General features: G+C 39.5%; 1 protein-coding gene across 1 annotated transcript; it reads left to right on the plus strand.

Annotated features, from left to right (window-relative positions):
• Positions 1-7,235: 7,235 nt before the first annotated feature.
• On the plus strand, positions 7,236-14,575 carry LOC104955122 (whirlin-like; the record flags this gene model as incomplete). The annotated part of the gene is made up of 3 exons (XM_010782350.1): positions 7,236-7,295; positions 8,444-8,662; positions 14,450-14,575. Coding segments are annotated over exons 1-3 (405 nt in total), but the record flags the coding sequence as incomplete, so codon positions are not given.
• Positions 14,576-18,713: the final 4,138 nt, after the last annotated feature.

Below are 18,713 nucleotides of genomic sequence, written 5' to 3' on the forward strand. Positions count from 1 at the left end.
ACCGTGTTAGAGATGGATTGGGCAATGGGAGGATTAGCGGAGATGGTTTGGTGCAGTGCATTGTGGATGTTTTCCTCTGGCTAATCCCTGAGATTGATGACTTGGTTCCCTTAAATCTCTGTGTTGGCAGCGTTGTCAATTACTCATTAATCCTTCTAAGTGTTTACTTCATTTACGGCCTAAATCGTTTCTCTATGTCCGACAAATGTGCATGTGCCTTCTCAAACACGTGACGGGACAGTACTCAGAGACAGACTTGTGTTTAAGAAGAATAGAAAATGCTCTGCTTTAGCCCGTTGGATTCACAGTGAGACTTCAGGTTCTTGTTAACCTTGGTGATTTTTGTCCATAATGATTATTGGTCATTCACTCAACGAAATTGATCGGAAGCACAAGCCTCTTGAAGCTTTCAGAAGCACTTAACAGAAATAATTAAAAAAGTTATCTCTGAGCCGAAAGAAAAGTAAATAAAGAAAGTTGTCCTTGGATTTACTTGTAGTTGTTGAAGCAAATTGCAAAGCAAACAAGATCCATCTGCTGGTCCAGTTCCTAGCTTTTTCAAACACTGTTGCCCCAGAGACGCTGACCACCCGAGCAGACTGCATTGACTCTGCCCAACCATCCAACCAGCGCTAGTCTCATTTACCTCCCAACAGCAGTATTGACCCGCCCCAGATCGAAAGTACAGCCAACAGTTTGTACTTTTGTCTTGGCAGCATTAGAGGGATCAATTTGCACCAGAATTGTGTAAACATCGGCAAAGAACAGCTGCGGTATGGGATTAGCTGTTTTAAAAACATAGAACACAGCAGCAGGTGCTTTGTATTATGGATCATATGTGCCTAAGACTGCAGCGGGTTTGTTTTTCTTAGTTTTTTCCTCCTTGGGTTGTAAAGGAGGACAATTGGACTGGCTTATGGGACAGCTGTGTAGAGTTTCTAGTGTTAGACAGCATGTCGTTTCCTAACAGGTCTCAATAGCATCACAGGACCAAAGACCATGACTTGACTTACCTGCCTTATTCATGTAAACATGCCACTTTGCTATGTTAGTGTGAGGCTTTGGCTCACTTTTAGTCGCCTGTAGACTACAATACAAAACAATGGGAGATGGTTCATGTCTGCTAGGCTATACGTTGCTTAATAACAAGGTACATAACTCATCAGTATTGTATGACATAATGCCACTATACAGTGTGAAATGGGAGACTTCAGGTGTGGCAAAAGTCTATCAAACAGGTGAAATATTAGCAGATATTTACTTTAATTTCATGGTGTTCGCATCCACATGAACAGTGAAGGCATTGCATATAAAGTATATAAATCAAACCCCTTCAAATGTAAGGGATAAAAAGTGACTGGAATAGTTCATATAAAATCATATTAAGTCACTGTACTTCTGATCATTTACAGTTTGACCTCTCTGACCCCAAACCATCGTGTATTTTCTCTGCAGATGTTCTGCCTGTACTTCAGCAACTTCTATTTCCTGCTTGGGTTTATTGAGCTGTTTTTTAGCTTCTTTGATTTGATCCTTGACCTCCTGCTCTGTGTTAACAATGGTGGGGGAGTCAAAGATCTACAAGCCCTGAACTGTAATGTGTTTGTTAACATCCCCCAGCTTAAATGCCTGCCCGTTGCATTGTCAATGTGAACTTTATTATTACTTCAGTCTTTCAGTCGCTGAAATGCATAAACCCATAATGTATTCACACTGTACACGCAATCAGACTGCATTGTGGTTCCACTTATCACGGTGACACATGCAAACTAAACCCATGAGAAAACAATAAGATATGATTTATGCTTTTGTTCTTTGCTCTCACTCGGCATCAGGGAAATCACTTCATCGGCATTCACGCTTGATGCCGGTTATACTCTTCGCCTTCTGCCCCCCCCCAAGGCACAAACACATTCAGCTGATAGATGGGGCGGACTTTGAAAATGTTGCCAACGCTGCACAGCATTGAATGCTCTGATCCATTCACACCGCTGACAGATCCGCTCGCCTCCCAGTTTCCAACGAACAATCAAACAAATACATTCTACTTTTGTTACGGCTCGTCGTTGTCAAGAGCCCTCCAAGCCTAGTCCTCACCGCTGGCCGTTGTTAATGGACAAAGACACGGTCAACCCACAATGCATCAGTGCCAGCTGAGATGTGTGTCCTTTTTTTAATGTCCTGAGCCTTTTGCTTGGTCTACAAATAACGCCAAAGAGACATTACCCTTTCATGTGTGTTCATTTATTATGTAAATAAGACTGTTGCTAATTTAGCCACTTTTTACTCCATTAGTGACTTTTTTTTAAAAACAGACCCCAGTGGATTAATGACAGAAAACAACAATAACAATACTTTATTAAAGACTGTAGATTGACTACTTTCTTTTGAAGACAGGCTCAAATTATTCTAAATGTGAATCTGCACTTTCCTTCTTTTAGTTTAGCTTTTTGCGGAAAATTGTATTTGTTATTCACAACTCGTTTAAAATCATATTTGGATTTACTACTACTACTTTTATTAAAATGCAGTACCATCGGAGCCGTTTAATAGCGACTTTACAGAACCAGAGGTGTAGGTTTCTTAGCCGTAATGTTGCCTGACACTGTTGTTTTTAGAGCCAGCAAATCCAAATGTTTGAAAAAAAGGTTTGAGACGAGCCCGTTATATCCATGGCTTTAACACTTCTTAATTGAGCAGTTATTTTCAACACTGCCACCAACACAAGCATTAGTTTGTTATAGAGACGTTTACTGAGAAAAACAATCATTCTATTTGATTTAGAGAGAGATGTGTTTTCACACTTCATTACAGTCTTCAAAGATTTTTAAAGGAGCCGGTCTCATGGCCATTACATCGCTTTCACACATATGGATGTGGCAGGCTCTCTTTATTCCCACAAGCCCTGTGCTCGCATGCATGCGTGTCATTGATATGCTCTGCTTCAGTTGGACAATGATTTTATTTGCCACTATACTGTACCTGCAGTTAATTCAGGGTTATCAGCTTTTCCTTTAAGTTATGTTGTTGAGTTGAAGTAGATACAACTTTTCTTCCCTTTTCAGCTGCAGTCTATACATGCCTTGTCTAGTTTGGACATGTATTTCTTTCTTTGCTTTACATTTATCTGATGCTTTTATCCAGAGAAGATAAAGATATGCCATGAAGATAGAAAATCAAAACGGCGAGATTCCTTTACATTAAGTGCTACGACATTAGCTTTAAATATATGCAGTCGAAACAGGTTGGTTTTCAGTATAAAAAACCACCTGACGGAAGATGTGTCAACTTTCTTCTCTCCTGATATCAGCGGGGTGCTAGTTCCACAGTTTTTCAAGCCAGGACTTGACTGATATTGAAAATCAAACTCTACAAACTGGATAAGTTGTCGCCCTCTCGCTTCGGGGGGCATTGCTCCCCAATTTGAGCCTTCCTCATGTTGCGCTGCTGGATGCCTCTCCAGTCTTCAAGTAGTGCCTTCTGAACAGATCATAATTGGGTCTTAGGGCACTTCAGCAATTGGTTTCAGAATTCAGACATCATAAGTCGCTGCTTGGTGTGTGTGTGTGTGTGTGTGTGTGTGTGTGTGTGTGTGTGTGTGTGTGTGTGTGTGTGTGTGTGTGTGTGTGTGTGTGTGTGTGTGTGTGTGTGGTCTGAGCTTGCTGTTTGACAGGCATGTTGATGAGAAGCCTGCAGCCGTGCCTTCCTCGCTTTGAGGGATAAACAGATTGGAGGAAACCTATTTGAAATATTCAAAATGAAATTGCAAAAAATAATCCCTTTGTGCGGTCATTATGATGTAAATTATTCTTTACATAAATTGTTAATATTATCTGTGGAGGAAAGATGAACATATGTGATACTTTTTGGATTTTGCCATCACATAAGGCAGTCAGACAATACAGGGATACATTAATTGAGAAATCTGTAACTTCCCCAGTTTTTCATTCAATTTTAGTGGTTGGTTAAGTTAAGAGTATATTTTGTATTCTTAATTTACAGCAGAATAATAGGATCATCTGTCTGTCCTTCTGTGTGTCCTCTTATCTGTTTTTGTAAGTGATTGGAATAGGAAAGTCTGAATCTGAACATCTTATCGTTATTATTCCCAAAACTTAAAATATGAAACAGTTATAGCAGGAAAGAGAAGAATACAAAAATAGAAGGTACCAGTTAAATTATATTACATTTAAAAAAAGTACACAAAAGAGGTTGTACTCCTCTATTAGTAGTATCCTTAGAATGATCATTGCCATGTGTTTTTGTTTGTGTGAACAGATCAACTGGTTGACAGATCTGTTAAGACAGCAGTGAATAAAGTGGATGAAAGGCAATTTGCTTGGCTCCTTTCCCCTCACTGTGCTTTGTGTGTCCGTGTCACTTCAATACATCTGATCTGTGTGTGTGACTGTGCGCAAAGATTGCACGCTTTGATAAACCCGTGTTTACCTCTGCATTCTGTGTGTTTGGGACATCTTATCAAGCGTGTTCAATTACAGGGAACAATTAGCGTGGAGTGGTTTCAGCTCTGCAGCCAAGTCATGTGCCCTGCAAAGAAGACACGCTTTGAACGGACGACAGGTGGGCCTTTTTTTCTTTTACTCGCATAAATCCACCTGTCCAAAGCCGCCTCGTCTGAACCCTGGAGAAAGCAGAGACTTTAGAGTTCTTCTGTTGATCCTCAGGTAGAGCCTTGGAGGGGGTTTGAATACAGTTGGAGTGTTGCCAACTTAGCAACTTAATTCATGATTTAAACACACATTTCAGATTGTATTTCTATAGAAGAGCACAGAAATAAATCCTTTCTTTAATGAGAGAAAAGCACTAACCATTCTCAAGAATTTTTTTAGCATGATATGCAAGGAATATATGAGCTCTTATGCTACAGTAGTTACATTTCCAAAACATTATATTGTGTGCAAGGGCACTCACTTCTGTTTGTTACTCCATAATCGATGCTACTTAATTTGTTTTTATTGACAAGTTTGAAATCATTTGGGTCATTCTTGTTGTCTAAGTCTCCTTACTTTAAGACTTAGTATTTGTTTAGGTGACTCTGTACTTTCATACATTTGATCTCACTTTAAATAAAGTCTAAGCTGGTATTATAAATAGCTATTTGTAATATAAGAATCAGTAATTACCTACATTTTCAAAAAATTCAAGAACATTCACATTGGTTTTATTTATCAGGCAGAAGGAACACACTTCATTTTGTATAAAGGATTTAACAGCCTAGGGAATCTGTTGTCTATTATTATTATTGACTTGTTTTATTTCATCTACAGACTCAATTAAATAGTTGTCACCAAACATGTTGATTTGCTCATGATATCATCCTAACTACTCAAGTTGAAGCCTTTGCAGCATCAGCAGGGTATTTGAATGCTCTTTGCACAACCTTGGGTTACGGTTGAATCCCTCATGTCTCATAAGTAATTTCTTACGGTAATTCTCCTGACACCAGGCACCTTTAAATCTCCTACAGTGTGTGGCCGGGCGTTTCTAAGTGATTGAACTGGATGGTTTCTACAGCCGGGCTTTTTTGCACTCAGCTTGTGTGTATGAAATGGATTTGCCAGACTCTGATGAGAGCGTATTGTTTTTTCCGCGGCATCATCTGAAAACAGTTTACCTGCCGCTGCCATTTCCCATTACGCTCTGCTATTATTTATATTCCATTATTTTCCCAGCACTTTTTGTTCTGTGTGAAAGCGGAGCAGAGCTTCATCAGCCCAGTGTCACAATCAGCACTTTCCTGGAGACACGCCGCATTAGGACCACTGTACGGATGCTAGTCGATTGCCTCCGTTTCTTATTCACATGATGGAGCAGCCGCTTAAACCCCCTGCCCCCCCCTCCACCCCCTCCATTACGCTCCGTCTTCCCGTTTCTCCTTGTGTGTCATGTTGTCCTAACTCCCTGGCGCCCTGCTTCTCATTGAATCCCAACACTGCTCATTTCACTTTTCTCCCTTCGTTCCCCCCAAATGCAGTTACATTTCTCAGACATGCACTATGATAAGCTTTGTTTTGCAGCTATGAATCAAAGTGATGCTCTGTGGCTGGCCGACAAAGTGTCCAGGAAAGAAGCCAATGTTCTGAGAAGAAACGATCAGCAGATAAAGAAAAAACACTTGAGATAAAAACCGAACTTACTTTGAAGTTTTTCTGCAGTGATATCTGCAGCACATAGAACCTTTCTTCCTTTCCTAAAACAACTAAACATGATGATAGTGTACTTTTTTTCACTAGTAGTCTACAGTATGTACTACATATTTCATATTATGGTTTCGAAATTGTAATTTGGACTAATAACAAATGTTATACTTATTTGGTTCCTCACCATAATCATTGTATGTAGTTTTTTTTTTTATTATTGTGAAGCCCTATTATGATTAGTACACACTACATTGTACAGACAGGAAATCAGGTGTTGATTAAAGTCTAGTTTGGACGTTGGGACGCCTTAACCAACAACATATTTGAGACAGGACTATGTGTATATCTGTGAACCCATTTCCTTTCCATGAAACATTACCCTAGTTTCCTTTTTTGCAGCATGTTCAGTCTGCAAACGGTGTGACCATGATTACATTTTTATTCCCCAGGACCCCCTGGTGATGTGTGCTGGCTCAGAGGGTTGTGACACATGTCATTGGGTGGAAATGTGCATTGTTCAAATAAAGGAGATAGCCTTCGACATCCCCGCTGTCACATTTTAGACACAATAATAAAATCAAGAAGACAGGCACTTTTTGGACTGCACGCTGCTTTTAGTTTTTTGTGCCTTTCTGTACGCAGGTTTCTCATTTTATATAACAATGCGCCTGCTTATGTAATGCTGAACTTCTCTGTTGTAAAGTTCTATCTCAACTTCTGCATTGATGCTTCCAAGATGGGGGGTGGGAGGGGGAGGGAGTGGTCCAGTCAGTGATCTTCACTGCTGACAGGGTTTTGTGGCCTCAGAATTGAAGTTATTATCTCTCAGCACACATCCGGATTGTGAAATTGATTCAGCCGCGATCGTTGTGCTCCAGGAGACGAGGCTCCTCTGCAATCTGCAGCACTTTGACAAGTAATAATTTGAGCTGTTCCTTGCAGCATATGTTAATCGGCATGCCGACTAAAGGATTTAGTAGGACCTTGCTCGTAGTGTCGGCAGAAGACTGATGAGGAGAGATTAATGTTGTTCACTTAAGAGAAGATAGAGAGACAATTTGTTTGGTAAAGAACATGGAGCTACTTTGGAAAGTCTTTGTTACCACATGGAGTCAGCTACAAGCCCTCAATGAGGTATCATGGTTAGGCCTCTTAGATTTATTTTTAACATAAAAGTAATACGACTGACAACTGGAATGACATGTCTTAACAAAAGCAAATTGAAAGCCTTTAATATGAATGTTGGATTGTGAAGCAGAAATGCAAATGGCTGAATGATGAATAACAGTATACGGTGACAGTTTCTCCCAAAAGCAACACAGATTATTTGATAAAGTCTCATTCATAACGAGCCTGTAACTATCAAGAACATGTAAAGCCTTTTTGGAAAGTAGTGGGCCATTCCATCACAGAGCTTCCACACCTGAAACCTGACTTTTCTGTAACCTTGTTGAACATTGGAGATATCCCTAAAGGCGTTGTCCAGAGGAACTCTCCCCCAACTGCTTTCCTATTTAACATGATCAGCTTTCTTCACTCAATCGTTGGTATAACCTTTACTCTCCAACTGAAGAAGGAGAAGGGGGATGAATATTTGGGAAATGTTGTTATTAGCGTCTAGGATCCTAACAATGTCTTATTTTTTTCTTTTAAATGCATTGTGAAGTATGCCTGTGGCTTACATTTTAGCCTGTAATATTTTCACGTAGAGACTTTTTAATTGACTCTGCTGGAATAATATCAGCTTTTATAACGGCAGTGTTTTTGATCATCTCTAGTCTGAAATGAAAGCTGAGGTTCTGTTTGAGTTTGTGCTGCACAAGGATTATTTGATCATTAAGATCTTAAAACCCAATCGGTCTGATTTCTCAAACCACAGAGCACATGGGAATGCATTGATCTGTGGAGGGATTACACATACTGCAAGCTATCAGAATGCAATGAGGCACAGCCTGGGGCAATTCTCAGTCAAAATACGTTATATGTTTGTTGTGTGTGCGATGGGGGGGGGATCTGTTTGGTCATTTGGAGTTTCTGCAGTCAGGTGCTACTGGATTGGTTGTTTCTCTATAATCTTGACTTTTCTACCAAATGTGTCCTACTTTGAAATTCACTGCTTCAACCTCACTGTGTTTGTTTTCCCTGAATGTATTTATGTAGGCATATTTGAGAGCCTTTTGAAATCAATGACATAGATTAAAGTGTGGAATTACACTTTTCTCTTTGAACTTGCAATTATTTCTGTTGTTAGAATTACAAATGTCTGACTCTCCTCTCCTCAGGTGCTGAAGGGCAATAAAAAGCTCAGCCTCTCCGTGCGATCAGTCGGGCGGATTCCAGGCGGCTACGTCACCAACCACGTTTACACCTGGGTGGACCCTCAGGGCCGGAGCGTGTCCCCTCCCCCTGACCTGACGGTGCATCGCAGCGCCACCCTGAGGAGAACTGACAGCCAGCGGCGCAGCAACATGCAGCTTCTGCAGGACGGGGACGAGAAGAAGGTGAGCGTTGACACGGGGAACACAACACTGGAGTGATGGAAATGTGGAGCTGTGTCTTAAAAATAGTAAACATAAATAAAAAACATATTTTATTGGTGGCCATGACTTTCATTTGTTTAACATTTGCAAAATGCTAGCTTTATTATGCTTAGGAGCGTCACCCTAATTTTTTCTTTTTTTTACCAAGCACATGTAATCCTAAATAAGAGAAATATGACTACAAAAATAAATGTTATGGGCACAGTAAAAGGTATTCAACTAATGCAGTTTATTAAAAAATAAATATATTGAACACCTGTATTGTACATGTGCCTGTGTGCTCCATCTTTTTCTCTACAATCATGAGGTAAGATCCAGTACAGTGGAGAAGTATGGAAATGGGGATCCTAGTTATTATCTGGACACTATGTCATTATATAACACCCTTAGTATCCAGACACTACGCCATTATGTTACACACTTAAATTGCAAGCTGATTTAAAGGTTGACATATTTTAGAATTAATTTAATCTGATTCAAGGTTCTTTATTTAGTCATACGAACATAGCTACAGTGTAGTTATGCCGATGAAAATCTTGTGTCACATGCTTCTCCAACAGTGCAACACAAAACACAGATAAACAGACAAATATAGTGCAAGTAAATAGTAATACAAAAAAATATATATATATTAAATGGAAAATAATCCAGTTAGGTGGTCTTCAATGGCTTGACTGGTATTTTAACTGCCAACTCCTTATATAGTATGTGTACTGTGTAAATGAAAATGTGCTAATATACAACATAACATTTCACTAATTCCTTTGAGTTAGTAATCTACTGGATTCAGAATAAGCTTACTTTGGAAATGATAGATGGTAATATATCAATATGTTGTATTGATATTTAGATCTCGCTTCACTCTGTTCGTGTTTCTTAAGCCCTCGGCCTAAAAGACTAGAAGAATATATGAAAAACGATCTTTGAGGAGGCTGGACTTCAGTTTAATCTACTCACACCGTGTGCTCCTAAATGATTTATCCGGTTCACACATTTCTATTTTTAGGGGGCGAAAGACTCATACTGCAGAGCCCTGAAGCTAAGCTAAAGTAAGCAACATAATATAAAAGTCCTTGATCTATAAATCATAAAATTCCATAAGAAAATATAATAAATGTCTTATTAAATGTCAAGTTTTGCCACTGTAACAGCAGCATTCTTTGAACACACCTTCAAACTATCTAAAACCCTACCCTAACCCTTACTTTCATATTACCTCCCCCAATTAATGACGTTTTTTCCCAGACATTCAACCAAATCAGTGTCTGAATATTTTTGGGTCTAATAAATCAGTTAATTACTTAAAGGATAGTTGTTTAATTTAGCTTGCAAAGCCCCTTTTTTCAGTGAAAACTATTAAAATGCTCACCAAATAATCAGATTCCAACAAATGTGACCAGGGGGACTTTAATGGAAGTCTGTATTAATAATATAATCACTTTGTAACTCTCGCTTTTATTGGCTAGCGCTCCAACACATTGTACATGATGGGCGGGACATCTCCAAGCAGTTGACCAATCATAACAGAGCCAGCTAGCTAACTAATCAGAGCAGACTGGGCTCTGGTTTCAGACAGAGGGTGAAAAGAAGTGTTGCAGCACAGGCAGTGTGAGAAAAATAAAGAACTTGTTGAACATTAAAGCATGGAGACATGTCACAGGAGAGGCACAGAATACAAATTGTAACCTGAAAATTAGCATACTATGTCCTTTAAAATAAATTACAATAGTAAGTCTCAGTAATTGACATACAGTAGATGAAAAAAACTTAAACCATAAATGTAATTGTACCTTCAGTCCCACAAAACTCCACCCTGTCACCACCTTACAACCTGCAGCGAAGGAGCTGTCAGAGCTAAAAGATTTATTACACGAGAAGTTTCCATTTTTTAGCAGCCAGGAGCCACACATTAATCTTACCTGCTCCAGATCCATTCATTCAGGCTGAAGTTATTGCAATGCAGATAACGCTAAGAAATCGTAATTAAGTGTCTATAAGATAGTTTCACCATTGAACCTTCTTTGCTTTTAAAAAGAAAAAACCGAATGTCAATTTCTGATTTTAAGGTTCTTTTGAAGATGTCATTTAAATTCAAAACTAATGCAAATTACACATGCAGCGCTAATTAAACTGTTTATAATGTGTGTAATATTATAATATCCTCCTGTGATTACATCAATTTGTCTGTCCAATGCAAAGGCTTCAATTACTAACAAAGCAAACAACACACATGACTAATCTTAAAGAGAAATGAGCATTATTAAAGTGATTCAGTGATAGCAGCTGATGCCAGAGAACACTATGATCTATACGCGCTCCTAAGGGCTGCCAATAAAAGAAGGATGAGGCTCGTAATTAAAACCTTCTCCTGCATGAATGTCACAGAGAGCATGAATCAGCCATGATCCCAGTGGCTGGCTCAGCTCCAATAAGCAGACAGTTATTATTAAAAAATTAAAATAAAGACCGCTGCAGCGTGCCTTAAGATTTGGAGGAAAGTAGGATTTCAGTGCCAGATGCCTTACCTTCACCGGAGGGACAATGGTAGGGATACAACTCACATTGTTTAATCGAGATATTTGCTTACGTGTCATCTCGTAGTTGCCAAGGTGCTACTCAGCCCGCTTTTCAATCTTGGGAAAGAGACAGCTTCATTAGGATCAAACCAAGTAATCAATAGGCCCCTTTGTGATGGAGGGAGATGTATCATTTAAAGTCTGGCACGACTCGAACTCTCCTTGTGAAAAACTTTAATGTCTTTGCTCTCCAAATAAATGTAGATTTGAAACCGCTGAGTTGAGTTCATCCAAGTATACAGAATGATAGACAATGTGTTTTTAAAGGCTGTTGATTTCATTAAAAAGTATTGTTCTACTTCAGTTCAATCAACAAAAAAAGGGATACATTTACTTGAAATGAATGTTTAAAAAATTGTGGTCAATTGATCGAGGGTTCCTGAAGGACTCCTGTTGGCTTTGGCCTCATCCTTTTCGCTGGTGGTTAAAACAAATATGGTTTAATTTGAAAGGTGATTTAATGCTGGAGGCTGCATAACATACTACTGTAATTTTAATTAAAAGTCAGGCACTAATTGGCCTTTTTCAATCATGGTCTTAATGTATGCTGGTCCTGGCCTGATTCTGTGAACAGTGAAAGTTGGTTACCTGGCTAAGAAGTTGAGGTTTGTATTCCGTCGCTCTTAATCAGCTCACAGTGGTTAATCCTCACTCTTCAATTACCCCCCTGCAATATTTCAAAACCATTTGCTGTCAAAAAATGCGAAGAAGGCTGTCATCTTGTTTTGTAGATGCACTTTTGATGAACGCTAATGGTCACTGTAAGGCTCCCTGAAAAAACGGAGTGCGTTTTCCTGAATACTTCCATTCAAAGTCAACATGTTTCGCCAGTTAGCAGCTTTAATGTGAGGCTGCAGAAGAAGGAAATGTTCGTAGTCATTGACATTTTATCTCTGAATGTCACTTCAAACATCCTTGTTCGTAACACTGCAAACATACAGATATTCCAATACTTTCATCCTGGGCAATAGAGAACCGCAGTGACGCGTCCTAAAACCCGGATGTAAACTCCTTCCGGTTCCTTCGTCAAAAACGCAATGCAATTTCTCCATAGGATTTTGGAAAATAGCTGGAAATAAGGTCTGTGGTTGACACAAATTGAAGAGACAGATCACGTTTTGTTCTGCAACATTAAATAGGTCAGCAGTGACCCCGCTGGGGAATTTTGAAGGGTTTACGTGTCTGAAAAATGATGGTTGTTAACAAGTGGATGAATAGGACTACAGAAGTTGTCGAGGCCGTTTTACGTCATTACACCGAACACGTAAACAGTCCTCTAAGTTTGTTTGCCCTGTTCTGCTTGACAGCAAGTACCTGCCTCCTGCAGACTGTTCAAACAAAAGCTTCAACTTGTTCCATTTAGAATCTGTATGTTTGAATATGGATCTTAAGTTGGCGTGACGTTGAAGGAGCGACCCTGCTGTAGTTAGTTTATAGCATAACGTTAGCATTTTGCTTTTGGCGACTAGATTTATGATTCGAAAATTATAAAAGTAGGGTAGACATGTGGATATTATCCGGCTGAACAAAACGTGATCTGTCTCTTACATGTAAATGTGTGTCAACCACAGACCTTATTTCCAGCTATTTTCCAAAATCCTATGGAGAAATTGCATTGCGTTTTTGACGAAGGAACCGGAAGGAGTTTACTTCCGGGTTTTAGGACGCGTCACTGTGGTTCTCTATAAGAAAGAAAGAAAGACTTTTAAAAATCCTAGAGGGGAATTTCAATTCTTCACTCTTTTATTTTTTTACATTTCACAAAGGTTGAAATACACACATGGACACGCAGTTGGGGGTTCGGTGCCTTGCTCAAAGGCAGCTAGTCAGTGCTCAGGAGGTGGACTGGAAATCATATTTGGTCTAATCACGCCTTGAACTGGCGACCCTATCAGTTTCAGAGCCATATCCCTACGGACTGAGCTAATGCTGCCCCTGTAAGCTCAAAAACTGTTGTGTAACGTCATTAGGCGATAGATATAAAACTACGTTGATTTAAATGGAAATCGTCCAGATTGACACTTAATTACAACGTTTGACAATCACCAGGATGTAATGGTGTGTGCCAAGAACAAAGATGGCTTTGACATTAGAAGATTACTGAATTAAGTGGTCTAAAGGCTCAGATAGCGGCTGAGTTGAGGGTAACTCTTGATGAGATGACCCAGAGGCCCCAAACGAAAAAGAGCAGATTATACCTGATGGAATCACTGCCTGTGGGTTAGTATAAAGCAGTTTTTATCAGACAAAGAACCCTTCATCAAACCCTATAGCCTCCGGAAGAGAGAGCAAATAGGCCTTCTCAAAGCTTTCAAAGGCTTTCATATATCAAGCCGGGCTGGGAGGTTAAGACCTGTAGTATGTTGCTATATGATGCTTGGAAACCATCATTAATCTGTGCAGGTTCGCTGCTTAATTAAATACATGGGAGATCAGCAAATAGGTTTTTCCTGATCAAAGAGTTCTTGGCGAACCACATTATTATGGAAGCATATGATGGCCATTCCAATCCTCTATTATGTCTAATGAGTTGTGGCAACAATTGATGGGTGAACACCCGTTTGTGACACAGATTTGGTTCTAAATTTCCCAATTTTAAGATTTTAAGACATTCTTAAGACAAGATATTAAGACACTGAGAACTTGAGGATCGCCTATAAAAGAGTTCCAAGTACAGGTGAACCGAAACAGAGGTAATTGAGCGTGGTAAAGATGTCTTCGACTCTAAGGCTTTAAGCTTCCTGCTAAAGTACTGTATAAACACCAGGGGTATCTTGTAGGTATCCAATTAATACCGGTTGGTGGATTATGTTATAATGGTTCCTCTCTTATCACAGGGATTGAAATGGATGAGCCTTGTAAACAAACGGATTGACCAATTCAAACACTCCTTTCTCCAATCAGAACAACATCCCTTTTTATTACGTAATAGCTCTGAGGCACCACACTGAAACTCTCTATTTTCATCCGGCAAATCCCAGCTCAGAGCAGGGCTGTCATTTCTTTTATGCGGTGTGTTTCACATTTCCATTTCAATGTGAGCAGCCCCACAGCTCAATTGAGACCGTAAAATGTCATTTGAAATGTTGATATTTAAGAAGTGTCTGGTTCGTTTAAATATTTAACCCCTGCTTCTGCCGTCTTTATCTCTTTCTCTTTCTGTCTTTAATAGGTCAACTTGGTGTTGGACGACGGCCGGTCTCTGGGTCTGATGATCCGGGGGGGGGCAGAATATGCGCTGGGGATTTACATTACGGGCGTGGACCAGGGATCAGCAGCAGAGTGTGGAGGACTCAAGGTATTACTTTAATCAATCTTACACTTGCAGCCTCACACACCGCCTCACTTTGATCCAACACACGAAACTGTGAATTTGAGATAATAATGGTCTTGCAATGGAGTGCGAACAATGACTCTCTCCCTTATAGAGTGGTGCAGGTAGGACGCATCTTTGTAGTTTATCATTTCTTAACCGTAAATGCAATTTCCAGAAGTATGAAGCTAATGCCAGTCTATATACTAAATACATAACGGTCAAGTGACTTCAGTTCACCACCGCTAAGCTAACAATGGCTAATGTTTGATGTGATTATGTTCAGTAGTAGTTTTCATTTTGTTGACTAAAACCATGACGAAATATGTTCGTCAACGACCTTTTTTTCCATGACTAAAACGAGACGATGACGAGACGGCACCGACGGCAGTAAACAATAACTAACGAAATCATCATGCAATATCGTTGACGAAAAGTCACGAGACGAAAATGTAGTTTACTAAATAAAAACTATGCCAAAATCTCTCTTTACTTTCGTTGACGAAAAATGAGGAGACTAAATATTATCAAAGATAACGTTACATCTCTGATAGTCAGTTTTTCTCCCAGCAGTTCCATTTCCGGTGCTGCGGCTGGGCAGCAGCTGTGTGTCTGTGCTGCACGCGGCGGTACATTTGAATTACACCGGGCAGCGGCACACTGTGAACTGTCAGGAAGGAGGAAGCTTGTACAGACCTTGGATCAGGCATCTAATGAAAACCACATTACAAATAACATTGACCTAAAGACGAGCGAACTGGAAGTGCTGAGTCGCTGACACATTTCTGGGTTATAGGTTCCGATTTCTTAGGCCTTTCAGCACATTTCTCCTCACACAGTTTTCGTTCCTAATACGCGTATACTGAAAAAGAAGCTGTAGCCTGTGAATTTAGTTTTTTTAACTTTCTGTAAGCCATAGCGACAATATTTTTCAGTTTCATCTCACAGGCCATACGACTATTAAACACCTGAACTTTGAAACAACATCCATAACATTAATCTGGCTGCTACTTAGACATGATTGATCTAATACTGTATATCATATTCCAATAACTTGCATTATAGACTCTTATTGCACTATTTCACTTTTTGTATTTACTATTTACTTGCACTATTTCTTTCTGTTTTCCTGTGTTATTGTGTTGCACTGTTGGAGGAGCCTGTGACCTAAGATTGTCATCGTCATAACTACACTGTAGCTATGTTCGTATGACCAATAAAAGCCTCGAACCTTGAACCTTGATTAGGACTATTTCGTAAATAATAGGATATTTTCTTGCAGCTGTGGGTCCATTTTCCAGGAAGCACAAGTTTTAGTTTAATTTTATCTCAAAATTTCCTCAGAGTTATTGTAATTGGGCACGGTCGCTCAATATCTTTGACATAAAGAGGATCTATTGATCCAGTGGCCTTGTATTTTGGACAAAGAGTGAAGCTGTGGAGTAAATTATCTTCCTGTGAGGCGCACTTTCTATACAAAGGAGAGACCTCTGGAAAGATTTTATATAACAGTTACTTCCTGTGTATGATTTGAAACCCTTTAAAAACAGGGACGTACATTTAAAGAACATGAGTTTATCGACTATAACATCCGTTCAGCATTTTGTATCTACGCTGTACACACCAACAACCCAAGGACCCTCCTTCAAACAAAAGAAAAGCTAGTTATATGAAATAAGCTTTTTTAGTTTGCATCCGTAAAACGTCATTTAATTTGATATCCTGAGGGGGCTGACATTGCTCTCACCTGCTGTCCTAACAGGGATGTCCGAGCCCAGGATAAGGTGCAGAGCAGCTGCTGGGGATTTAAAGTAGGACATTAAAAAGTGCAGAAAAGCCACGAGGGATCAGGCTGTATCCGCACTGGGCCCCTCTAAGATTAGATCCCTCCAACCAGTGAAACATCTACAATATCTCTGTCCTGAGTGGACATTTCCTTTTTTAAATATTTCATTCACAGTGATAGGACAACGCCCAGAGTTATATCAATATGCCACTTTCTCTTCTTTCAAAAGTGATGTTGATTACTACTTTGGGCTATTTTCTGGCAAGTTGATTTTCTTTTTCTTCTCCACCGGACAGGCTGTTAAAATATAATTGCTTTTAGGAGTCTGAACAAATTCAAAAGTAGCATATGGTGTTTGTTGGATGCATTGGGCTGTGAACACACTGCCTTCACATTGGGCATCAAGTCCTGAAAAGTAAACTTTTTCTTTTTCGTAGTAAAACTTAGGAATAGTTTCTTGAACATATGTACGTTTTCCCTATGAGAGAGGGAACGAGGGAATAAATGAATATGTTATTCATTTTCAAAACATCCTTAAATTGCTGGAGAGATATTTTGTAGTTTGGGTTGCTATTGTAATGGCATACTGTAATGCATCTATAAAAACAACAACTTCCAGATAAATAGATTCCAGATACAGGAACAGGCAGTTCAACATTAATGCATGTCACAGCAGACACCCAACATACAAATATGATCCTGAAAATGAGCATAATATACCCCCTATTTTTTCCCCATATTGGGCCTTATGATAAAAAAAAAAGATACATTTCTCCAATATTGTGAATCCTACTAAATATTAAAAACACATCACTGATAAACCAGAACATATTCGATTTTTACTAAAGGCTTTATGATCACATAACCTTTTTGTATCCCTCTATATTCTTAGGCTCCGACTCTCTCGTTCATCCACATGGTCTTTCTCTCTCTGTCTCTCTCTCCCCCAGGGGAGTACAGAACCTTTAAACATTAGTTTAATACTCTGCCAAGCCTCTAGCAATCTATAGTTGCCAGTAAAATAATCATAAATCACACTTCCCAACTCACAAATGACCTACAAGTGTCACTGTACAGCAGCAGTTGCTTTATGTAATCTACACTGACGGTTCACCCCTCTCTCCACGGCTCTGTCTAATACATATTGTGTATTTGTTGTTTCAAAACACAGAAGTACGATATCAAACATAAACAGGGTACATACTGAATTTTCAATTTCCAAGGTATTAAATAGTGAAAGCTTAGATTGCAGAGCAGCCTCCGTAGGTTTTGCTTACAGATGTGTGTTAGTCACGGTGACATGGCAACAGAAGGAGAGTGAGGATGGACGCCTCTTCCCCTGAGCCCTTCATCTCACGCCTTTTAGTGATCCGCCTGTCAACCAGCCAATTACACAGGCACCTATTAGACGGCCCACACAGGCACCCACACTCACACACAGCGTCTGTGTGTGGAGTGTTGTTAGCAACCAGAAAGGCTTCTGATTATTAAGAAAGGGAAGGAACGACAGGAGGTAGAAAGGCTTTAATATCCAGTGATACGACCTGCACGTATACTGCTTTATTTAATATATGCTGCTTGCAAAGTGCCTTAGATTTGCATTTTAGGATTTTTTTCGTCGCCACATTTTTCTCCCCTTACCTCAATTAATGTGCCTATAGCTGCCTAATATTTTGCATCAAATGATGTCCTTTCTAAATACTAAAAAAAATTCAAGGCGGCTTTCATTAAACCCTAAATGGGAAATCACATATGAATATTTGGGAAAACTTATTTATTGCTATTTTCTTCATGACACTGTTATTATACCCATGTTACACATCAATACACCCCTTTTACACCATTTTTTGCACCAATAGTACACCCTTATTATTCCCATGTTCCATTGCAACCATATTACACTGTTATTAGACACATAATGCACGGTAATTAAACTGTTATTACACCCGTATTGAACCCAATATATCCCAATTATGCTGTAATTAGACCCACTTTACACATGATATCACCCGTATTACGCCCATGTTACACTGTTATTGGACCGATATTACGTACTGCCGGTCAAATGACTGGTTAAAGTTAAAAAAACAAACACATTTATTCTTGAGTCTAGGGATTAGAGAAAGAAACACATATCTTAATAATGCACATTTTCCTACCTGTTGTGCTGTGTTTCATCCCTTTTGTTTATTTCGAGTGACGAGTAGACACCTGGCATTATTTTCACAGCCAAATTGGGGACGGAATGCGGGGGAGGTGTGTGTGTGTGTGTGTGTGTGTGTGTGTGTGTCTGTGCTCAGGAAAATAGTTGAGACACGCAAATACTAAACCTAAGGT

This window comes from Notothenia coriiceps, unplaced genomic scaffold, assembly GCF_000735185.1.
Source record: "Notothenia coriiceps isolate Sejong01 unplaced genomic scaffold, NC01 NC01_scaffold00024643, whole genome shotgun sequence".
Classification (NCBI taxonomy): Eukaryota; Metazoa; Chordata; class Actinopteri; order Perciformes; family Nototheniidae; genus Notothenia; species Notothenia coriiceps.